Here is a 23,391-nt window from a genome sequence, read left to right on the forward strand (position 1 = left end):
AAAGACAACAGAGCAAAATTCTGACTCCTTAGATTAAGATAAAAAAGCAGGAAGTTGCAAAGGCAGTTGCTACGGGGCGTCAAATAACGTCGGGGAATATGGATAGGGACCAATGTCAACAACAGGCAAGAGGTCCTCGGTTTGCGACTTCTGCCCCTTCACTTGGGCAGAGTGTGGCGCTGGCCGCCATATCGACTCGAGACCACTATAAGACAATAAGCCAAGATAGAGACATAATATGACCTGGCTCAGACGAAAGCAAATGCAAAGTAACAATTTTCTATCATGGGGGGAAAAACATAAAACAACTATCCAAAGGTATCCTCCTCTCTATTCCTGCTCAGTTCACCGACCAAAAGCTCGTCATTGAAACGACTGAGCTATTGGAACCAGTCTGAGATCCTGCACAATGCTAGTTGCAGAGCTCCTCTTCCTTCTCCCAGCCCTCAATCTTGAATCTAAATGTTTCATCCCCAGAGCCTCTTGGGATGGGGTTCCCATGAGGGTCCCAGAGAGCTCTCTCAGTATAGGTCACATTGCCATCCCAATCCACGAGAATGATGGTCTGTCGTTGCGTGCCGTAGAGGCCAGTTTGGAAGCCATTGGGCTGGTCGTCTGGGCGAGCCACGATGGTCAAGACTTCGGCTGCCGGCGAATCACGATCCTTGTGCTTCACTTGTCCTCGCAGTCTGGCCTCTGCCATTTCTTCTTGGTGCGACTTGCCGCCAAAGGCAGGGATGAAAATCGAGTCCTTGAGCAACGGGATGCCTTCCTCAAGGTCCATGGTGTGGTCGGACGGAAACCTATCCGTGTCCAAAATTTCGAACAGTGCCTCCTGGAGTTCCTTTTCGTCCATCTTTTCGGTGACAGCACGGAGCATTGCTTCGCGGCCTTCCCGAATCTTGGGCCATAGCTCCTCCTCCTTATCTTCCTGTTCCGGATGCAAATATGTGGCGTTGCTCAAGCCGTAGATGGAGCCGCGCTCTCCACAAATCCATGGAACCTGCCCAACATGGTCGCAACGGTTCGAGATGATGGCCAGGGGGTCAATGTTGTTGCTATCCCCCTTCGCCTTTCTGAGTTTTCCGCAGATCAAGGAGAAGCCACCCACCCCCTTTACTCCACCGTCTTCCAGCATGTGGGTCACAAACCGCTCTGTCGATTCGGCCGGGTCAGCGCCAAGCCATGCCGTCACCATGCCTCCACGGCTGCGCTTGCCATGTACCGGATGGGCAACATCGTGGGTGTCCGTTTCCCGGTAGTTTGTAAGGACGGCAAAGTTTCCACCCTTGGTGATGCCGAGCCACGTCCCTCGCTCGGCTCGCTGGAGATCTCGACTGGAGAGGACTTCGACCTCGGCCGGTGGAGCGGCCTTTGCTACCCCGTTGGTCGAGCCGTTAACGGCGGGGGTTTCTGGGGTAGCTTTCCACCAGTGGGGTCTGCTCGTTGGGCGCAGGATGTACTCGTCGCGGTTGTCGATGACGACCAGGGCGTATTTGGGGTGGGATGTTGTAAGCAGCACTATACACATTTTGACGTGGTGGTTTAGGGGAAGATGATGTATGTAGGGATGTTGAGAAAATGGGTAGATAGATAAGATAGATGAGACGGGTAAGGACGGGATCGTCACAAGTACGGATAAGGATACGGGATAATATATGGGGAAGTGAGATAGGTGAGTTGCACGTGTGTGAGTGTGTGCGATTAGGTATCGAGAGATCAAGTACGGACGCTGACACTTGCCACGCCTTCCCCCAAGAGCCTTCCGTATTTATAGCTGATCAGAGAGACAAGAGCGTACGTTCAGGCAGATCAGGTTCCCAACGCATGCAACACTCGCAGAGGAATCGAAAGGTTGCAGGATGCAGATAAAATCAGGCCACGCCCTCACTGACGGTTGCCAACCCGCCTAGCGCCGGGTCCAGCCAATACGGATGATCTGACGACACGGCTCTAGGCTTCTGGGCTTATATGGACACGAAACAGGAGCCCGCGAACAGAAGTCGCGGGGCCGGTATCAACGGGACCGCCGGTGTAACGTCAAGGCGGGTTCCGGCCGGGTATCGGGTTTCCACGGTCAAGGCGGCCGAAGCGTGTGCCTTGCGTTGGGCTGGATGGTGACAGTCGTACAGGTAGGAGGTGGTGGTGAACAGGTGTTTGCCGACCCCGCCTGACTGAGACCCCTCCCTCTGCCCCGGATTTTCAACAGGCGAAAGTGCACGGGCCATCCATGTGAAAAAAAGCTCGAGCCAGGTCCTTGCCGTCGGCATCCCGGCCTGAAATAAGGGCGGGGCAACACCAAAGTGGATGTCTGCTGGAGTTGTAAACCCCGCCGATGTAGGACGTCGTGGATGTTCCTACCCGGTAGGACGCTCGGACGCTATCGAGACGCAATGCCGAATCCCATGACACCGCATGGCTATGATGAATCATCTCTTCTTTCAAGTGGGATCTGATGGGGCTGCTTGCCTTCTAGCCTCTTGGTGCAGCAAGGTAACAATAACGACGAACTTCGGTGGAAGGGTCGAGGGGACAGCAAACACACACCCCAACTCCTCGATGACACATGCTCCCAAACGTGTTAGTCAATTCAGCATGGACAGGGGTTGCCGGATGCTGTGTCCAGGCACTTGGAGAGCGCGGGGATTGTGATGCAACTTTTTTATATTGACCGCCCAGTTATGGCTAACGTGTACCACGGTGCTTGCAATATGCGTACATATCCGTGTCCCATTAGCCACTGTGTGTATGTGTGTTTGCCCCCCATCGTGATGCTTCAACGGGGCGGCCGGTTGGTGATAGACGGACATTCTCTCCTCGTAGGGAATAGAGGATTGAAAACATGAGTCCCGGAGATCTCTCGATCGCGGCCGGTGTTATGGAAAAAAAAAGCGGCGGATAAAAGACCCCCAGACAGGGCCCTGTGACGTTATGTTCTTGGCCGTTTTCAGACTGTTTGGCCAATCAAGCCCTCCTTTTTCTACTGGGCGAGCTGTAGGGGCTCTTGTTTAGAGCGTTTCCTTTTGTGCCACTGCGGGGTCGATGGCAGCTGCCGACGAAAAACTCTGATTGACTCATTCAGGTTTGAGAGGGGCGGACCGCGCCGACTATTTCAGCGACATCGGGAAGCTGTTGATTGACATTTTTACTTTTGATCTCTATACATCTTTTACTGCCCTTTCGACCCATTGCGCCTGCAGCAAACCCAACAGACAGACGACAGACACAATGTGCGAGACCAGCAACACCAACGGCGCCGCCAATGGCACAAACGGTGCTTCCAATGGGGTATGTGGTTCCTGTCGCAAAGGTTCCGTTGTGGTGGTGATACTTGTTGTTGTTCCTGCGACAGACAGCTAACATTGGTGGGGATCATCAGGGTGCCAACTTCCGCTCCAACCCCTACCAGCCAGTAGGCGATTTCCTCTCCAACGTCGGCCGCTTCAAGATCATCGAGTCGACTCTCCGCGAGGGTGAACAATTCGCCAATGCCTACTTCGACACCGAGACCAAGATCAAGATGTTTGTGGCCCTTTCCCTACCCCCCCTTTCTCGCCCCTTTCCCTCGGACGCATTCAGGACAATCCCTTGTTGACATGGCTGTCACTTCAGTGCCAAGGCTCTCGATGACTTCGGTGTTGACTACATCGAGCTGACCTCCCCCGCTGCTTCCGAGCAATCTCGCAGGGATTGCGAGGCCATCTGCAAGCTCGGCCTCAAGGCCAAGATTCTTACCCGTGAGTATAACCGATGGGTTTCATGTTGGGTACATCGCTAACAGGGAATCAGACGTTCGCTGCGACATGCGCGATGCTAAGATCGCTGTTGAGACCGGTGTTGACGGCCTGGACGTCGTCATTGGCACCTCCAGCTTCCTCCGCGAGCACAGCCACGGCAAGGATATGGCCTACATTGAGAAGACTGCCATTGAGGTGATCGAGTACATCAAGTCCAAGGGCCTCGAGGTTCGCTGTGAGTCACTTCCTTACCCTTCGTTCAGCCCATGTCCCTGTTTTACATGACGCCAATCGTCGGTAAAATGGAAAGACAGCGTTGATGCTTGAACCTTCAGGCAAATCTTGTGGAGTAAACAAAAGCTGACAACCCCGACAGTCTCCAGCGAGGACTCTTTCCGTTCTGATCTCGTCGACCTCCTCTCCCTCTACCGCGCCGTCGACAAGGTCGGTGTCCACCGTGTCGGTATCGCCGATACCGTCGGTTGCGCTTCCCCCAGGCAGGTCTACGACCTTGTCCGCACCCTCAGAGGCGTCGTGTCCTGCGACATCGAGACCCACTTCCACGACGATACCGGCTGCAGTATCGCCAACGCCTACTGTGCTCTCGAGGCCGGTGCTACCCACATTGATACCAGTGTTCTCGGCATTGGTGAGCGCAATGGTATCACCCCTCTTGGTGGCCTGATGGCTCGCATGGTCGTCACCAGCCCTGAGTATGTCAAGGGCAAGTACAAGCTCCACAAGCTCAAGGAGCTCGAGGATCTCGTCGCCGAGGCCGTCGAGATCAACACTCCCTTCAACAACCCCATCACCGGTTTCTGCGCCTTTACCCACAAGGCCGGTATCCACGCCAAGGCCATCCTCAACAACCCCAGCACCTACGAGATTCTCAACCCTGCTGATTTCGGTCTGACCCGCTACGTCCACTTTGCCTCTCGTCTCACTGGCTGGAACGCCGTCAAGACGAGAGTTGGCCAGCTCGGTCTGGAGATGACCGATGATCAGGTCAAGGAGGTGACGGCCAAGATCAAGGCGTTGGCTGATGTCAGGCCAATCGCCATCGACGATGCCGACTCCATCATCCGCAGCTTCCACCTCAACCTTCATGAGGGGCCAATTGAGACTCAGTCCAACGGCAAGGCGATTCACGTTGAAGTAAGAGGTGACGAGACTACCGAGCTTGCGACTGGTGCGTAAAGCTTAGTGGTTGGGTGTCATTGAGCGCTGTCTGAGGGGCTTTATTATTTATTTGTTTTGGGCCATCATTTGCGGAGTTGTGTGTATCAGGGAAAAAGGGCGATGCATTTGGTTTACAAAATTTCGTGGTTGTATTTTGCGGTAATCTTGGAACCCAAAAGTTCTGAATGGTATATGAGATACGGCGGAAAGGAGCAAGAAAGCCCCTATGCCACACTTTACAAGACCTTTTACGTTATTCAGTGCAATAGTGTTCACGTGATCGCATCGGCAACACACCCCATTACTATACATATTATCTACATCCACCAGAGGACACTGGATTATCCTGAGTTGCATAATTGGGCAGTCTCATCCTCGGCAGATGGATGTCTCACGACAACCAATCGCAAAGAGGTTCCCGACGTCATCACACAGCTAATAGCAGGGTATCTTCATAGTCTCTTGGGCACACATGTGGACCTGGAGATAAGTGTGCCTTTCGGGTTTAGTTATGTGATCAGCTGTCTGGGGACACTCCTGGAAGCTCAGATAGGCGGTGCTGCCCAGCTTCCTGCCCTGTGGGGGGGTCCAAAGGATGGTTAGGCACAGTATGACAGACAGCCCAAGTTATCACCAAGACACAGCATTGGCCGGGGGAAACCTAGAGGCAAATCGGAACAGGTCAAACAAATGTTTGGGCGCGGGGTTTTCCCAGGTCCCGATGCAAATTCTGTGCGTCTGTCTGTGTACGAATGGAATCCGTGAAGACACACGATGAAAGCTTGTTGAGGTTCAGCTCAGAGGTGAAGCCCAAGACCAAAGCATTGGGTTAAACCATGTGGTTTGGGTCTTCTCATGCCAAGTGGTGGAATCTGCTAGGGTTCTCACCGACGTCGGATGGCTTGACAAACAGAAACTATCATTGCATATGAAGCCGAGACAAACCTCACCTCTACGCTCAGTCAGTCACACAGACATAAGGCACACCAAAAATTGCCTTCCATCCCTGCTTAGGCGGTATGCGTGCGGAAGCCCAACATCGAGTTGTAGAAATAGAAATGGCTGGAGAGACCTCATCTGTGCTCATGGGCTTTCTGTGTCTTTTTGTGACGCATCAGCCTGACCCTAGCCCCACAAGACCAAAGCCATCGAGTCCACCTTGAGCTCTTACACTAAACAGCCCGTGCTTGGCTCTATCATTGTTTTCTCTCGAAACCAACGTATCGGGATCCCAAACGAAGCACTTAAGCGGCGAGAGCGCAGCGATTCCTTCTGCAACAGAACATCTCCCGCTGTGTTCGATCTCTGCTTTGCCGTTCCGCTGCATCCCGGAAACAGCGGGCAATCGAACGAGGGAAACGGGAAAGGGGAAAACGCACAGTCCACTTCTTGTCTTGGACCCCCTCCCCTGGCGCAGGCTATTTTGGCGCCCTCCATTCTGTGTCGTCATCGGACCAACATCTTGGACCTGAGACGGTCGAAACCTTGAACAGCCGACCCTCAGCACCCCCCTCCACCGTCTTTTTTTGTCGAAATCTCTCGAAGTTCTTGCTTTCTCCCCGTGCGCGCAAACTTCCAGTCTCTGCATTCAAATATCCCTTTGGACCCTGAATCTGTGGTCTCCCTTGGCCTGCGATCTGCCGAACACCCCCGCACTTGTCCGTCTCGTGTAGTACTCCACCAGAACCTTGCCATGGCTCACCGGACATCTGCCCCTGACCTTGTTCGCGAGCGCCCCGACCGCTTCGAAAGGGGCCGCTTCGAGTACGAAAGAGACCGCGATCGGTTCAGCGAGATCCGAGAGCGCTTCGAAGACGACGACGACGACTATGTGTACGAGCGAGAACGCCGTGTAACATCCCGGCCTCCCCCCCGCGACCGCGACCGATCCGTCGACCGCCGTTCCCGGGCCCCCTATGACGACGACGAGACCATCATCCGGGAGCGCCGCCGGGTCATTTATGATGACGAGCAACCACGCAGTATCCTTCGACGTCGACCATCTCCCGAGAGTGAGGTGGAGCGCAGATCTTCTGTCGTGATTGAGAAGGAGAGAAGGTACCGCAGCCCGTCACCCTCCAATGCGCCCCGTCCTGGACGACTTTTGAGACGGCAATCGAGCCTGGACACTTTTGATCGCAGGCCCCGTGGATATTACGAGCGTGAGGAATACGGACCCCCCGCCCGCCGCCTGGACCACAGTGTTCCGCCCTACGCCGAGAGCCACCGGCCGCTGCCCCGCCACCGAGCCCTGCCCCCTCCCAGAGTGTACGCCGAACGTGAATACTTCGACGAGATCCACGTCGATGACCATCACCATGACCACCCCGGCCGAGTCCGCGAAAGGGAGGTGATCCACACCCGCATGAGGTCACGGAGTCGAGAGTCGCGCATCCGTCGTGGAAGATCCCGATCGTCCAGCAGGAGCAGCTCCTCAAGCAGCAGCGGCGGCACCAGCCTCACTACCCGAAGCGAGTATCCAAAGAAGGGCAAGACCCGCATTCCAGCGCGCCTGGTCTCCAAGCGGGCGCTTATTGAGCTTGGTTACCCATTCGTCGAGGAGGTGAGTTGGGCGCCCTGTGATGCAGCTCCAGAGATGCGATACTGATAATTTTGCGAAGGGAAACACAATCATCGTCCAGAAGGCACTTGGCCAGAAGAACATAGACGATTTGCTGAAGCTGAGCGATGATTATAAGAAGAGTACGCCCACCCCGTTACTCCCCCACCAGGACAAAAAAGTAACATTCCCAGGCGAGTTCGAGATCATGGCCGCGCGATCCAGCGCTGGTGATATCATTGAGGAACGTCGAACAGAGATTGTCGAGTACCACACCACGGCACCTCCCCCTGCGGTGCACTACCACCATCAACACCCGTCGGCCCCGGCCGGTAATGGTCCTATTATCATCAACGCCCAGCCCGCTCCCGCACCAGCCCCTCCCGTCGAGGTGGTCAAGACAACCATGATCCGCGAGCAGTCCCCAGCACGGTCCTACACGACCACCTCGTACGACACCACCTCGTACGGCACAACCACGTCATATGACACCTCTCTTACCTCCAGGGGGCCCACCCACAGTGATTGTGGACGCTCGCCCGCGTGAGGTAGCCCTTGTCGAGCCTTCTCGGGATACCTGGCGCTACGACGATAATGATGAGCTGCGATCTGAGATTCGGCATCTGGAGCGGCAGCTCGCGCGGCGGGAACGGTCAAAGTCCAGACACTCGCGTCACGGCAGCCGAGGCGACCTGGTTAGGGCGGAGCGGTTGTCGACGGGCGAGCTGGTGCTGTACGAAGAGGAAATTGAGACAATTGAGGAGCCTGCGAGGGGAGGGTTGAGAATCGAGAAGGACAAACGAGGTAGGATGTCTATCAGCGTGCCGAGGAACCGGTAACCGGTGCTCGGTTTGCCGGATTCGGTGCGTTTTCCTTCAGCTGCATTTGCTTGATCGTGTTGAGGATGAGGAAGCTGACAGGTTGGGTGATGTGATGTAGGTCCCCCTCCCAGGTTGATGAAGGCTATGTTGGCTACTTTGACTTGAGTGAGCAATTTCGAATCAAGCAAGCAAGCAAGCGAAGCGAAGCGAGTTGAAGACGAGATTGGATAGTAAGCGTCTGGGAGGCGATCTTTTTGGATGATGTGATTGGTTGCGAATTTCTTTGTTTGAGATTCTTTTGGGCGCGGCAGCAGCATACTAATAATGTGGGCGGCTGTTTTTGGTTACGATGTTATGATGACTTTTTTATGAGATATACAGTGTGGGAAATATGCATATGGAACTTGGGACGGTCTGGATGTGGTGTGAAATGTAGGGGCAGAAGCTAGTCTGAGCTGTAGTAATCGAGATATCACAAGGATGATTGATGTGCGGGACTTTAGGGTGGTGAAAGCTTTTCGATTGCAAGATTGGTATGTTTGCTCATGATTTTTGGCGAGATGCCATTGATTTGATTTCTAGGATGAATGCCTACCTACCTAGCCAGTTATTCCTGCTCTAGGGGTAACCACCCGGTCAGAGGTAGGCATCTCAGTTCGCAGCCCTGATCTGCCGAGCAGTAAACTGCGTCAGACACCGAAACTTGCGGACGCCGCTGCGGGTTTCGGCGAAATTGGTCATGTGGTGGAAACTGACGCCCGGGAAAAGGATGCACTCCCCGTAGGTCCTGCCGTCGAGGCCATACATTTTGTAGGGATGGCCTCTGTCTTTGTAGATGGCTGTTTTGGGGGATCGAGTGTGTGGTCAGCTAAGGTACTTTTTTTTTTGTTGCAAATTGGTGTGATGATGATGGCAATAATGAGAAAGAGGGCTGGGGGGGTTGGCTCACTCCAATGGTAGAGGGGGTTGTTGCTGAAGTGCATCTCGAGGACGTTGATGTCGGTGGCGGCACCGCCGTAGCAGCCGCTGCCGACGCACCGGACGCCGGTCATGCGGCCTGAGACGTCGTCTTGGGAGAGGTAGGGGCCGTAGGCGAGGACCTGTGGGGGATGGTTAGTAGGAAGAAGAGAGGGGGGGGGAGGGGAGGAGGGGGGCGGAACGGACGTCGGCTTTGGTGGGGTCGTTGTCGAAGATGTACCAGCCGTCGTGGAGGACGCCGCCGTCGACGGGGATGATTTGGTGGCCCAGGTAGAGGTCGAAGTTTGCGGTGGCCAGGCCGGCGAGGGAGGCGAGGATGAGGGTTGAGAAACGCATGGTGAAGGTTGGTGGTGTGTGAGTGTGGTGAGGAGGACGTCTTCTTTGGGGGAGGAGGTATCTTAACAGACTATAGACATAGGCGAGCGACGGTGCCGCGCTGCTGTTGGTTGTAGGAGTGGATGTACATGCTAGGATCACCTGGGCGTTGATGGCAAGCACTCTGCTGTCTCTGTTGAGCTTGACAAGGGTCGAGTCCACTAGGCTTGGTCTCCTCACTTCAGACGATGTAACTGTTGAACTCTAGGACAAGGCAGCAGACCAAAGAAGTCCGAGGGGTCAGACCCCAAATTGTGATGGAATACCATGCCAAAGTCTTTTCTCCATAGCCCAAGTGATGCTAGGTAGACAAGGTTAAGTTAAACGTGAAAGCGCTCTAGCTGCTTTAGTTGTTTCTGCCGTCATTTCTTGGAGCGATGTGACTGTGAGTTGGCCAGGCACGAGCCCAAGGAATTGAGGCCGATGAGCCCAATCAGAGGAGTAAGTTGTACGATTACCTAGCCCATGGATATGACTCTAGTCTCAATGACAAGCTATGGAAGCCTAGAGCTTTTCTGGGTATCTGTAGGTCGATCTCTGCAAAGATTGGATCAGATCCCGAGATTCAGACAAGAGAGTTTACTCTTTAGAGACTCTGGTGAGAGATATCTCGGATTGGCAAACTTTGAGGATTTTACGTTTACCATATCTTGTGGTTTCCAAGACGCTGGTTGTTTTCTCGGTCAGCCAAAAATATTGAGACAACATGAAGGAGAAACTCTCGCTGCCCAGGTACGCCAAGGGATTCTACTCGGAGGATCACACTAGCAACCACTAGCAGCTCTAGACCACGTATCATCGGCCGTGTATTTGTGTGGACTGTGACGACAGTGGTTGACCCCTCATTGAGTTGCAAGGATGAGTTGTGAACGCTTACCTTGCTCTTGGGAAACCATGAGCCGCTGGGTTAGATACCGAGGTAGGATTGCAGAGAGAGACGACCTTTTTGATGATAGGTATATTGACTTCGGATTGAAAGGCACCACTTATTCTCACTTTCTATCAAATTGTCAGAGTTATATTATACGCTGGCTGTGGGTGCTATCCCTTCTTTGGGCAGTGATGCCTACTCTGCCTCCGTTTGTTATATATAGGCTTCTAGTTGAATGAATATGCCACAATGAAGTGCTAAATATGAAACATGAGATCATGGATACTCGAAGCCCGGATTCTAGAATTTAAAAGCTCAGAGTAACGGGAACTAAGCTTGAACTATAGACTGTAAGAGCTTAGACCAATGAAAAAGAAGTGTAGATGAAGTTACTGTAATACTTGAAGAGTGGGTAGGATCAGAAGCTTGGTTGAATATCATCTAACAGTCAAATAGAGGAATGATGGCTATTTTCACCCTCCTCGCCACCATTCTTGCCCTCCATAAAAGACACGGAGAAATCTGAACTTGGACCCAGCATATGCAGTGTTTTGCTTGATATATATCTAAGTAGATGGGTATTGGATGTTGTTCGCGGATCTAATGTTTCGTAAACACACCTTTCATCACATGGTTCCCTACCTCAACAGGTGTATGAGAATGCGGTGTGAATCAAAGTAATCAGTGAGATAAAATCGTTTTGGTTCACTTGTAAGCTGAGCCTCTGACCTACAATAAGACGAAAGCACTTCTGCCTGAGACAAGACAATTCTCGTACTGACATGCCTTGAAGGGTTGCAAGCCCTAGGCTTTTTTCTTTCTTCATTAATATTCAAGGTCAGGTTCTAGAAATTAAAGACTCGAGTCTTGAATATCAAAAGCTCGGATTTCTAGATATTAAAAGCTACTTTAAGAGCTTATATCGGTTAAGAAGGAGACAGTGCAAATTAAGCCTATATTCCAAAACGCCAGACTATCACTTGGTATTCCTCTAAGCCACGCCGTGTACTGTGTAAAGCCAAAAAGTTCTATCATGATCTCATAATTTCATTCCACTGCTTGTTGGCCGTGTTGAATCTCTAGCCACAATCTGTGATGGAGGTTTGTGTACAGGAGGCGGTGGCAAGATTCCCACAGGCTCATTTTCCGCAGAGACGACAATCGACGGTGAGTTGAAACCGCTTGGTTGAATAGTGAGGGACAATCCAGGCTTCGCTGATGGGGACGTCGTGTCGGCATCGTCGTTGTGGCGAGGGCCGGAGTCGTGAGAAGCTCTGTGGGAGGTTCCGTTGTTGAGATCCGGCCTGGACGGGCCTCCTGGCGAAATCTGCAACGATACAGGGTTTGGCGACAGAGCCCTCGATGACGACGGCGGGCTGGGCTTTGTGAAACCCGTGACGCTCCCTGTGAAACTGTTTGCTCTTGAGCGTCGACGTCCGCGCTCATCGTCTTCTGGACGAGCCATGTTGTATCTATCCTCAAGGTGCCTCAGATTCCGGTTCCGAATTTCTTCTCCTGGCGTAGTCGGATATTTGCTCGCCGCAACATCCTGGAACTCCGAATCGTCGAAGCTCTTGAGATCCGCGGTGCCGAGTATGTGACCGATGGCGCTCAGTCCTTTTGCTATCTTGCTCCGGCCCGCATCGGGACGACGGGGTCCGTCCGATTTGTCTTCGCTGATACGCCTGGGTCCCGAATGGCTGATGCCAAGTCCGGTTTGTGCATCAAACTCGTCATGATGGTGCGAGCAGTTGCAGTGAGCTGGGGTAGGGCTCGCTGCAGCAACCATGTCTTCTGCCAGTAGCATATAAAGCGAACCACAGGCAGCAAAGGCTGATGCCACAATCGGCGCCCATTGACCTGGCCCGAAATGTTAGTAATAAGACCGGTGAATTGGAATGGACAGTGGATGCAATAACGACTACATACCAACGTTGGCCATGGGTTCTGTTTGCCAATTGACTGGGGCGCTCCAGAAATTCAACTCCCCCACGACAAGAATTGCAATGACAGCTGCTCCGAACACCGGAATTTCCACGACGCTTAGAAACCCCCTGATGATATTGTTGACCTTATTCATCCTCTCAGGGGTAGCGCCGTTGGTTCCCGTTTCTGGCTGATCCAGATATGTCTCTCCAAATCGCTCTTGCCAGTTCACTTTAAGTATCTTGTCCCACATCGACACCATCGAAAGGATGGCAGGAATGCAACAGGCGGCGCAGAATAGCGTGGCGGTGCCAAACGTCATGATGAAAGGCTCGGGAATAACATATATCTCGTCTGCCGAACCTTGTCGCATCGGTGAAAAGGGCCCGTCTTCAATAGAGCATACCAAACCGCATAAACTTTCGCCGTAAATAAAAAGTGACTCGTCGGTATCACACGGCACCGCCTCGGTCCGGAAGAACTCAACAGTCAAAGCCAACAGGCCAACGAGGATGATGCCTGCCCAAAGGAATATGGTATTCCGACCAGGGTTGTTGAAATATGTAGTTGACAGTCTAACCGTGATGGGGGCTGTTAGAATGCCAATAGAGCAGAGCTGGAAAGCGCCATATATGTCCATATCAACGGCGTTGGGAACATGCAATGCCGCCAAAGCTACTCCGTGGACTGCAGCAACGGCGGGGAAGATCAAAGCTGCGGCCAAGCAAGCATTTCGAAGCCATTCCGTCTTCCTAGCAAGCACACAAGCTGCAACAAGAACATAGTATCTGAAAGGAGATCTAAGTGTTAGCACGGTATTCTGGTATAGTTGCCGAACAGACCACGTACAAGACTCTACTACCAGGTCCATATTGACCAGAGACGGGCCATGAACACACCACCTTGGCGGGGGTGTTTACTGCAGCTGCAAGTGCTGGCAGCACAACGTCAGCGGTGCTATTGCGGGCAACAAGGTCATAGGCGTGTGAAAGTGGCGGAAGCGTGGGCATGTCCTTGCAGTGCCGGAAAAATAAGCTCGTCTAAGAGAAGCGAAACATCAAGGCAGATCAAGAGCGGCTGAAATGGCAGAAGGAGATAGAATAAAAAGAAGACGCAAGATGATAGCGCCATCCGGGGAAACGTGTGCGCTTGTTATGCAGGTGGTGTCGACAGAGCCTCATGGTCGAAATGTCGGACTTGACTCCTTTAAGGACATCGGTGAATCAGAAGAGGAAGTCGGCAGCAGACAGGGCGGGGGAACAGGATCGTGTGTGCCGCTGTCTCGGTGTGGTAGCACAATACAGCATCGCAGCGTCATATCGCGATGCGCCTGCTATTCCCGCAAAGCAGGGCTGTCTGGTTCCTCACGTGTCCTCATGCCAGTTTGGGCTTGTGCCTATGAGAGGACGAGCCAGTCAATATCTCCATGTGGCCGTGCCCGAAGATCACTGAATGAATGTACATATGGTATTGTGGGGGCTCGAGATAGTTGCTGGAAAGGATTGCCCCGCATGGTGGCTGTGCCTACATTAGCGTTCCTGGTCAATCGGTTCCCAATGTGGCATTCGGCGATGCTTCCAGGTTCATTCTCGGTCTCTTTTGTGGACGGTGTCGGAAAAGACGAGGTCAGAAGCCACTGGGTGACTGGTAGTTGCAATCTCACAGGGCTAAGCCAGCGCCAAGCCGATTTCTAGCGGGCGAATAAAATATCAGCCACTCAACTTTCCACGTGCCTCCACTCTCCACCGCCCCGCAGACAAACCTCGACCCTGAGCCTCTTGCTATCACAAGATATGTTCGATATGTTCCTTGATCTTCTATGATTGATCCTGATCTTCTTTCTGCCATTTTGGCATGCCGCAAGTGTCGTGACCGTTGAACCCATTGCGCTGGCAACATGGCGACCACGACGGACTCGAGTAGCGGCAACCGTGACATCAGTGAATGGCGGTCAATTGTCACACTCATTGTGTTCGTCATTACCAGTAAGTGTATATACCGTTCATAGTATTCTGGCAAGGGCACCAGCTAACTCAACTCTAAATAGATGTTGTGGTTCTATTTCCGTTTCATATCCCCTTCTGCATTCCTCGGTGGCTTTACAACGGTTTTCTAGGGGCGCTAAGCTCCATGCGCATCATCTCGCCCCGCAACAAGACTCAGGGGACAAGCTCACCATGGGTGCGGTTACGCTTCTCAATGAATATTGTGACGGCACCTGTGATTGCCGATCTTTTTCTGCTGGCCATAAAAGCCATCGGTGGCAAGGAGGTCAAGGATGGAACCGTTGGAGCGGACCATATCCACCCTATCGATATCATGGTCTTTTTCATCACCCTCGCCTATATCGCCATATCTATCGACGCATCAGGGCTTATTCGATATCTGGCCTTCAGGGTGCTGCAATGGGGCGGGAAGGTCGGACATCGTCTGTTCTTCTACCTCTACCTCTTCTTTTTTGGCATAGGCAGCTTCGTTGGCAACGATCCCATCATCTTGTCTGGGACAGCTTTCTTGGCCTACATGACGCGCGTTTCGAGCAACATTGTTCACCCTAGGGCCTGGATATATACTCAGTTTGCCGTGGCCAATATTGCCTCTGCTATCCTCGTGTCGTCCAATCCGACGAATTTGGTCTTGGCTGGCGCTTTCAAAATACGCTTCATCGACTACACGGCCAATATGGTGGTCCCTGTGATCATCACAGCTATCGTGCTCTTCCCCTTCCTGCTGTATATCGTCTTCGCCAGCGAATCTCTGATCCCTGTCGAGATCAAAATGCACGAGCTTCCGGAAGATGCAAGGGGCAAAAAGCCAGTAAACCCCAACATTCCCAATGCGAGGGGAACGGCAGAACAACAGGAGGATGAGCCAGGGGAGCAAGGAAAGCTTTTGTCTCTGGAAGAGATCATGAATCCTTTTCTTGACAAGCGTGGTGCGGGGTTCGGGGCAGCCATCATGGCATTGGCTCTGGTCTCAGTTTTGTCTCTTAATGCTGCGTCACAAAACCTTCCAGAGGGCGTTGTCCTGCAAGTATACTGGGTGACATTACCAGCGGCTTTCATCATGCTCGTGTGGGACTTGGCATTTGGCTGGCTTCATCGCCATGAAACACGTGAGATTGCTCGGGAAGGTCGAAAACAAGTTGAAGAAGCAAAAGCGGAGCAGGCACGTCTTCAGAGGGAAGAACTGGAACTCGCCGCTTCCCAGGGAGGGGATCAAGTGGTAAGCGTCACCGGGAACGACGTTTCCGGCATTGGAAGTGATTCAGAAATCGTCAAATCCAAAAGCACTACAATCGATGAGAAGAAGGAGGCTTCTCTGGAGAAAGATACACCATCGACCGAAGCCGCGATCAAGACCAACAATTCAGACCAACGAACACTTTCGTCAGTTGCCAGAGATGCATACAGATGGTCACAAGAGACCTTCCCCACCGCTACCGCGGTTCTCTCTCACCTACCCTATGCGTTGATCCCTTTTGCATTTGCAATGTTCATTCTGGTTCAAGCGCTGGTCACGAAAGGTTGGGTAGAGGTCTTCGCGAAGGGATGGGATCACTGGGTGAACAAGACCGGAGCAGTTGGTGCCATAGGAGGCATGGGCTTTCTCTCGGTCATTCTCTGCAACGTATGTGATTACCTGCTTAGCTGCAATTTCGCTTTGCTTTACTGACTTGAAATCCAACAGTTTTCGGGTACCAACATTGGAACTACCATCCTATTATCACGCATTATCCAATCATGGCTCAGGCTTCATGATGCCAGCGGGATTCCCATCAGTGAACGAACGTACTACGCTACGATCTACAGCATGGCCCTTGGCGTTAATTACGGGGCTTTCAGCACAGCCATCAGTGCCTCTCTCGCCGGGTTACTCTGGCGTGATATTCTAGCCAAGAAGCATATTCACGTCAGGCGACTTGACTTTGCGCGGGTAAATCTTCCGATCATTGCGATTGCCATGAGTGTGGGCTGTGCCGTCCTGATTGGTGAGATTTACATTATCAGGAGTGACCGGCCTTTTGACATAGTACCAGTTCTTGAGGAGTAGCATCATAGACATTCGCATATTCGATAGACTAATAGCATTATTGCATTCGGTTGTTTACCTACCTAGCGTTGCTAGCCCTAGCGGTTATTGGGGGTAGTCACTTCGGCCCGTTCCCCATGCAGATGCAAGAGAATCAGGGAAACTGACTCAGCTAACCTGCAGCTCAACCCAGATAAGAATTTCTTCTTTCAAGCCTACTCGCCATCGCATTCTCGTCGTTCTTTTCTTGATTAGGTGCCTCATCGGTTTCGAAGGGCTGCTTATCTCGCTCTTTCATGCACATCAGCCTCGCACTCGTGCTTATCGTCTCACGAACCAGAAATATCTCACCACCTGACTCCCTTCACTCAGCATGTTCTTTCCACTAAAATATGTATCCGTCTCAATTGCACTGACTTGACAACCGCCCTATACAATCATCTCAGTCAAAATGTCCCGGCCCCGATACCCCTTTTTGTTTTTCGTCCTTGGCTTGCTATTGTTCCCTGGCTCTTCACTTCAGAACAGCAGCCCAAGATCAACCACCAGCCAACCAAAGATAATCCTCGACAACGACTGGAACCCCACCGCGTTCATCGCTTTCCTGCTCCCTTTATACTACAACTACACTGTCCTCGGCTTAGCCTCCGACACAGCCAACTCCTGGGCACTCCAAACCGGCCTTCACGCTCTCGCCTCTCTCGAGATTGCCTCCTTGTCGTCTTGCATCCCTGTTTACAAGGGGTCTGACTACCCGCTTCTGCAAACAGCACATACCTTTCAAACCTATGAGCTCCTCCACGGTGAGCTACCGTGGAAGGGTGTCTTTGCGAAGGAGAACACCACCAATGAGAAATTGGGAAATGATCCTACCTCCGGTGACCCACGAAGAGTGGTGAAAGAAGCTTTTACTACCAAGGGATATTATGGATACCCCAATGTGAGCTTCGCCGAGGGCTCAGCAGCGGAGTTTATGGTCAAGGCCGTGAGGGAGAATCCAGGGCAGGTAAACATATTCTCGGCAGGGGCCCTGACGAATGTCGCGCTGGCGGTGAGGCTTGATGAGAACTTCGCGAAGAACACAGCTGGGTTGTATATCATGGGAGGGTATGTGGACAGGTTCATGGAGCAGGCTATAGGGGATGTGTTGAGGGCGGATTTGGTCTCGGATGTGAGTTCAGTGCTGAAACATGTTAGACTAAGACTTGACACTGACATGCTGCGGGTGGGGAATAGATCAACTTTATCGTTGACCCTGAAGCAACCAAGATTGCGCTTACGGCTGACTTTCCGAATATCACGCTTGTGGCTAATTCTGCTAATGGGGTGATACCGAATCAGGCGTTTCTTAATGAGTTGGTGGCGGTGAATGACAACCCTTTGAGTAGATTGGTCAGGGCGAACCAGCCTACTTATCTGCCGTTTTGGGATGAGACTGCCGCGGCTGTGATGGTTGATCGTGAGGCGGTTGTGTTGGATGAAGTGGAAGGTACGGTTTCCCAATCCGATTTTGGAAAGAACAAGGGTTTGCTGATTTGGCGATAGTTTATGTTGATGTCGATACATCGTACCACTCGCCCTTTTACGGGTATATCCGCCCGTACCAGGCAGCACTGATGCCGCCTGGGTTGAGAAAGGTCAAGTACATCAACGCGGTTAACAATACGAAGGTCGCCGAGATGATCAAGACTGTTGTTCAGTTTCCGCCAAAAGGCTGTGCCGATCTTCATGGATGAGGGGCGGATAACCAGGCTTGAGGGATGCTTTAGTCAAGAACTTCATTAGCTCCACGATAACCCAATGCATTAATTGGTAGCACCTTCCTTGATTGGTTCCATCCTGTTGACAATTTCTGTCGGGGCAGGCACCAACTGGCCCCCACCTGTCGCCAGGCCAGCATCCAGAACATGGAAGGTCATCGATTGGGGGCTAGGTTTGATAACCGCCAAACCCATCAATCAAACCTCTTTGCCTCTGGTAGCAATTTACAATTTTGTTAAAATGCAAATCGTCCAATTGGTGGTAGCCGTGAATTGGGACAGCGCCGCACCAGCCCGAAGCTGCGCCCACAACAAGTGCGATGAGCATCAATATCCAATCCGAAGATATCACAAGGTCTGAGTATTCCCCTTTAGAGTAGAACCTAGTCAGAATATTGTTAGCTCTTGCAAGTTGCAAAGACGGAAGAACGACGAGAGCGAAATGATCATACTCGGCTAGAGAGCTCATCAGCATTTCAAAGGGCTCGTTGTCCCTGGGAGGCGCTGCCTGGGTCCCAAAGAGGAAGAACCCTCATGGCATTGTCCGTGTTGATGTTGTCGTCTGCATATAAGGGACGTAGACGGTGTGACGGCTCGATGTCTCGAGGTGTTGCTCTAGCACTCCTGCACTCTCAAAGCACCGATCGCACTGCTTACAGTAACCCATCTAGCTAGATTTATAGAACACTCTCAATCGTCTGCATCACATCTGCTTTGCTATTGTGGTCATTCCGCGTTTGTCTCTGTTGCGACCTGACTCTTGCCCGACACCTCAGCCAGCTGGGCCCAACTTGAAGTACTACCTAGAACCCGAAATAATAACCCCTCCACAAATATACGCCCCCGCCGCACTCGTTGATGCACAAACTACCGCTCCGGTTGTCTCCACCCTACCCGATGGCACCCGCGAATACCTACTCCGGACTTACTCCTACTCCACGACCGCTCCTTTCCAAAGCGCATACTCGAAGGCAAACCGATCGATGAGGACGTCTACGGCGCTCCACTCATACCACTACGGTTTCATGATGACGTACGACGCTTGTTGCCGTGACCACCGAGCCGAGAGGAAATGGTGGTGGCTTCACAATCAAGCACATTAACTCCCATACCTGACCGTGCCCACGTCGAGCGGTTCTGTTACGGTGTCTGCGCCAGCTACTTTCTGCTCGGTGGTGCGACATATTCGCCCACGTTAAGATCCGCCACCACGTTTGGGTCCTTCCAGGCTTCGGAAAGGATCTTCCTCATCTCGAAATACAGGTTTGGTTGTGACTTCTTCCACCTCTCACCGCTCGGAAACACCTTCCTCCGTAGTCTATTGACCCATGGGACTAATAGCTGGTAATAAGGCGTGAATTTCTTCTTTGCCCTATTGATGAAATCTCCTTCATCAGATACATGCCCTTTCTTTAGGTCTGCCAGTTTGTCATCACCCTCATAATTCCAGCTGTCGAACTCAGTTAGTCCAATGTCTTTACCCGGTCCATTGTAGTGGATACATATCTCAACCGCCGACTTGGCACAGTGTTGTAGCTGACTGTGCCCTGCCTGCGAATTACCTGTTTCTTGCTTTCGGGATCCCCAATCTAAGGAGATCATAATGTAGAGAAGAAGTTCAGCAGGTGACACGGAAAATAATACCGGCGAGATTAAATATTCGGCACGTCTGTCAAGACAACTTGCTATCACTTCCTGCCTGGTTTGTCGACATCTCCTATCAGAGTAATATTGATATAGGGAGCGAATCATCTCAATTCAACACGGCCTAACCAATCACTGGCCCTAATTCTCTCCGTTTCCGAACCTGACAAGCTACAGTGGACCCCTGGATCGGCTCGTTGGGCTGCGCTCATGTCGCCAGCGCCGCGATCTCAACTTTGCCCGAAACATCCCGAGATGTCTTTCACAACCTTTTGTAGTTCTTCTGTGAAAGGATCCTTGCCTTGCTTCTGCGGTAGTTCCCTCTTCCTCTTCCGGTTTTGGCCGTTTGGGCTGAGCGGGCCAAGAGGTTGGCGACTGCGGACCTCTACTCTCTCGAAGTCAACGACCATAATATTTCGGTTGTACATGACGTTGCGTAATTCCGCATCGCAGTGTAAAACTCGGAGCCGATGAAGTTCGGTATAGGCGATGGCGATTGCGTCGACGGCAACCACCTTGTCGATCCGGTCGACGCATTTGGACAGTGGCTGCCCAGCCCAACTAAGCAGCAGGAAGTGCTCGGAAACACGGCCATCGCAGTAGTATGGGAGGACCAGGTCTATTAGACCGAGACATACCGGAACGTGCCTCCCCTGGATAACAGAGAGCTCATTGTAAATGTTCTCCTCATTCTGTAGGCGGCCACGATTTGCTGACTCGACGCCCTTGGCAACAAGTGTGTAACCATGGGTGGACGGTCGGACCTTGAAGAGCGACCCGACAGCTCCCGCTAGGTACAGCGGTGCGGAGTCGGCGTCACGGCCGCGGTCACGGGCCAGCTGTGCACGAAGTAGATGCAGAAAGTCGACGCGGCTAATGTGGCCTGGTTTACGATAAGGGGCGTTCGGGCAGGACGGGTCTATCGGGCCGCCAAGTGCAAGCCCAACAAGGCATTGATGGGTGCAGTACGCTCGGTCTTGTATGTCTGGCCGCCTTCCCCTTCCGCCACCTCCAGAGCTTGCGTCCGATGTGGCGACCGCGCCGCCAGAGGCGCCTGATGTCGCAGGTTTCCTGCCAGAACGAGTCAACCGATCCGCCGTTGGTGAAGGGGGTGGCGGTTCATCATCGTCCTCATGTGGTAGACCGGACTCGATGCTGGCTTGCTTGCAACTTAATCAAGTCCGAATTGGCGAGCGAGTAAAGCCGCGCCAGCGCTGAGGCTTGTATGGGGAAGCGTGTTCTTTGTCCTTGCGAACTGTCACTGGGATTTTGCTCAGCACATCTTCGAACTCCACGTCCCAAATGTCAAGTCGTTCAGCGGCATCGTGCCAGGATTGCGGGGGCGGTGGCGTAAGGAGGGCCTGGAGTATGAAGGCGAAGACCTGCGCGACAGCCGTGCGATGAAGTCTGTTCTCATCGCCCTCGATCACATCCAAATTCGGCACGCACACGTGGTAGAAGACCGTGGCGGGATCGTCTGGAATATAGAGAAAGACGAAGACTTGTCCCGTACAGACGTATCCATACTGCATGCCCTTGCCGACCATGTAGGAGAAGAGTTGGGTAACGACAGCGGCGGCGAGCGCCCTCGCAGTCCTTGTTGATCACGTCTCATCTCGGTTGGATATCAGACGCCAACCCGGTAACAATTTCATCCTGGCTTAGCTTGTGTGGCGCCTTGTACTCGATGGCCATCGCCGGGATGTTGGCGCCGTCTGCCGTCCTGTATATGCAAAACTGGTCCGCTCGGTTGCCTTTCCCTTTCGCGCCACGGCGCGGTTTTCGGATCGCTGCGGTCGTTGTGAGGGGTGTATCTGCGGCACGGCTCCCGGCAAGGGACATGCGCTCGAGAGGCTTGGAAAGTGTGTCGTCGACGGTGCCGAGATTCGTATGGCTCTCGAACATCACGGTTCCCCGTAGGCCAAGGGAGTCTCGGAGCTGCGTGTTTTCGGATGCTGCAGCTAACAGCTTCTGTGCTGCATTCTCGACGGTGTCGCGCTCGAAGGAGCGAAGGCCTTGCTCGCTGCTGATGGGGTTGATCAAAGACTCAACATAGGCCATCTGGTGTTGGGATGGGAACACAGGGTTATCGGCGAAGGACGGGATGGAGAGCTGTTCCCATATTTCCTCTTGCCTTGCTGGAAAGTCGTGCCATTCAGCGATTCGTTGGGGGTAAAGACGGCCGACGGGATTGGTCGTGTCACCTTGGGTGGTCAGAGAACGGTCAGTGACGACCTGGATAGCAAGACTGAGAGAGTGACAGGTCTCAAGATAACCCTCCAGTGCTTGTAGCTGCGATTTTCTTGCAACCTCTTCAGCTTTTTCGCGTCGGCGTTGCTCCTCTTCTCGTCGGCGTTGCTCATCGAAGGCGCGATTCTCCGCTTCTTCGCGCAGGCGTTGTTGCTCCGAGGCCTGGCGCTTAGCTTGCGCAAGAGCCTCTCGTAGTCTCGCAAGCTCGTCGGCCATTGCGAATGTGTAGAAAAAGGCGTTCTTGACGGTGGAACGATTGTTTGGATTCGAAAGTGTGACGTTGCCGAAGGAACGTGCACCCGGAATTGTTTCTGACACGCGCGGCAGAACCGGCAAGTTCCGAGCTACCGCTTGTCCATCCTTTCCAACCCTCGTCACCAACGTGGATAAAATGCTCACATCTTTTGGATGCATTCTCAGCTAGCCATTTCTAGTTGTTTCACCAATCCCTGCTCCTGCCGCCCCTTCATCCATCCATCATTATCTGTGCTATCAACCACCCCCCTTGGGTGCAGCTAAACCCCGCCGAACATTTCTTTTTTCCCCTTCCTCCCCTTTTCATAGCCTGGCAGAAGTGTGGGAAGAGACGGGCACTCTGCTTTGCTTGTGGCAGATGATAACCTGGTGCTACTTCTGGAACAGAATGAGAAGTGAATAAAGACGCCACCAGCTGCCTGTACTTCTTTACCTCATCGGCCTTGTCTTGAATAACTTGGGTAGAATCTTGGCGCCAGCATCCCGACAGTCCGTCCCAACCAACCACGAGTGACGTGTGGGGAAAAAAGGGCGGGAAGGGACGGTGTTTAGCACATGTGTCTCTAGCATCATCAATCGCGGCGGCGGCAGGTTGCAGCGGTTACACCCAGAACCCATGCCGCCCTACTATGGAGCGGGATCTGCCGTGGGGTCCTCGGCCGATTGGGCCCTTCGCTCTGTGGCCCATACGTATGAGATGGGGACTTATAGGCCGCTACTTCTCGGCGAAACCAAGCTCTCCGCGAAATGGACCCCCGATTTTTCACAAACAACCATGGTCCAGTGGAGCAATCCACTCAGCCAGGCTCAGTATTATTGCTCCGCAAGCTCAGATAAAGGCCTCCGGTATGGATTCATCATTACCGACCAGCATCTCGTCGTTCTGAGGCTCGCCACCGAGCCCATCGATGATGGGTTGGCCGCGGCTCGTTCACAGCGTGGTGGCGCTTACCAGTCCCATCAACGAGTTGCCTCTGGCAGCACAGATCTATCATCCCACTTC

General features: G+C 52.8%; 8 protein-coding genes across 8 annotated transcripts; 4 read left to right on the plus strand and 4 right to left on the minus strand.

Annotated features, from left to right (window-relative positions):
• Positions 1-412: 412 nt before the first annotated feature.
• PODANS_4_4050 (uncharacterized protein) lies at positions 413-1,531 on the minus strand (the record flags this gene model as incomplete). Its single annotated transcript, XM_001905709.1, has 1 exon — positions 413-1,531. The coding sequence occupies one exon, from the start codon at positions 1,529-1,531 to the stop codon at positions 413-415; it is 1,119 nt and encodes a 372-aa protein (XP_001905744.1).
• A 1,697-nt stretch (positions 1,532-3,228) lies between these two features.
• On the plus strand, positions 3,229-4,934 carry PODANS_4_4040 (uncharacterized protein; the record flags this gene model as incomplete). Its single annotated transcript, XM_001905710.1, has 5 exons — positions 3,229-3,288; positions 3,353-3,522; positions 3,613-3,737; positions 3,790-3,972; positions 4,114-4,934. 5 exons carry the CDS (start codon positions 3,229-3,231, stop codon positions 4,932-4,934), a joined length of 1,359 nt encoding a protein of 452 aa, XP_001905745.1.
• Positions 4,935-6,609: 1,675 nt separating this feature from the next.
• PODANS_4_4035 (uncharacterized protein) lies at positions 6,610-8,023 on the plus strand (the record flags this gene model as incomplete). The annotated part of the gene is made up of 3 exons (XM_001905711.1): positions 6,610-7,479; positions 7,538-7,619; positions 7,671-8,023. The coding sequence occupies 3 exons, from the start codon at positions 6,610-6,612 to the stop codon at positions 8,021-8,023; spliced, it is 1,305 nt and encodes a 434-aa protein (XP_001905746.1).
• A 925-nt stretch (positions 8,024-8,948) lies between these two features.
• PODANS_4_4037 (uncharacterized protein) lies at positions 8,949-9,611 on the minus strand (the record flags this gene model as incomplete). Its single annotated transcript, XM_001905712.1, has 3 exons — positions 8,949-9,136; positions 9,247-9,397; positions 9,462-9,611. 3 exons carry the CDS (start codon positions 9,609-9,611, stop codon positions 8,949-8,951), a joined length of 489 nt encoding a protein of 162 aa, XP_001905747.1.
• Positions 9,612-12,144: 2,533 nt separating this feature from the next.
• PODANS_4_4030 (uncharacterized protein) lies at positions 12,145-13,457 on the minus strand (the record flags this gene model as incomplete). Its single annotated transcript, XM_001905713.1, has 3 exons — positions 12,145-12,354; positions 12,548-13,235; positions 13,297-13,457. 3 exons carry the CDS (start codon positions 13,455-13,457, stop codon positions 12,145-12,147), a joined length of 1,059 nt encoding a protein of 352 aa, XP_001905748.1.
• Positions 13,458-14,270: 813 nt separating this feature from the next.
• PODANS_4_4020 (uncharacterized protein) lies at positions 14,271-16,500 on the plus strand (the record flags this gene model as incomplete). The annotated part of the gene is made up of 3 exons (XM_001905714.1): positions 14,271-14,418; positions 14,495-16,077; positions 16,138-16,500. Coding segments are annotated over 3 exons (2,094 nt in total), but the record flags the coding sequence as incomplete, so codon positions are not given.
• A 430-nt stretch (positions 16,501-16,930) lies between these two features.
• Positions 16,931-18,215, plus strand: PODANS_4_4010 (uncharacterized protein; the record flags this gene model as incomplete). Its single annotated transcript, XM_001905715.1, has 3 exons — positions 16,931-17,650; positions 17,716-17,968; positions 18,025-18,215. The coding sequence occupies 3 exons, from the start codon at positions 16,931-16,933 to the stop codon at positions 18,213-18,215; spliced, it is 1,164 nt and encodes a 387-aa protein (XP_001905750.1).
• Positions 18,216-20,113: 1,898 nt separating this feature from the next.
• PODANS_4_4000 (uncharacterized protein) lies at positions 20,114-22,547 on the minus strand (the record flags this gene model as incomplete). Its single annotated transcript, XM_001905716.1, has 3 exons — positions 20,114-20,954; positions 21,174-21,479; positions 21,568-22,547. The coding sequence occupies 3 exons, from the start codon at positions 22,545-22,547 to the stop codon at positions 20,114-20,116; spliced, it is 2,127 nt and encodes a 708-aa protein (XP_001905751.1).
• Between the last annotated feature and the right edge of the window lie 844 nt (positions 22,548-23,391).

This window comes from Podospora anserina, chromosome 4, assembly GCF_000226545.1.
Source record: "Podospora anserina S mat+ genomic DNA chromosome 4, supercontig 4".
NCBI classification, from domain to species: domain Eukaryota; kingdom Fungi; phylum Ascomycota; class Sordariomycetes; order Sordariales; family Podosporaceae; genus Podospora; species Podospora anserina.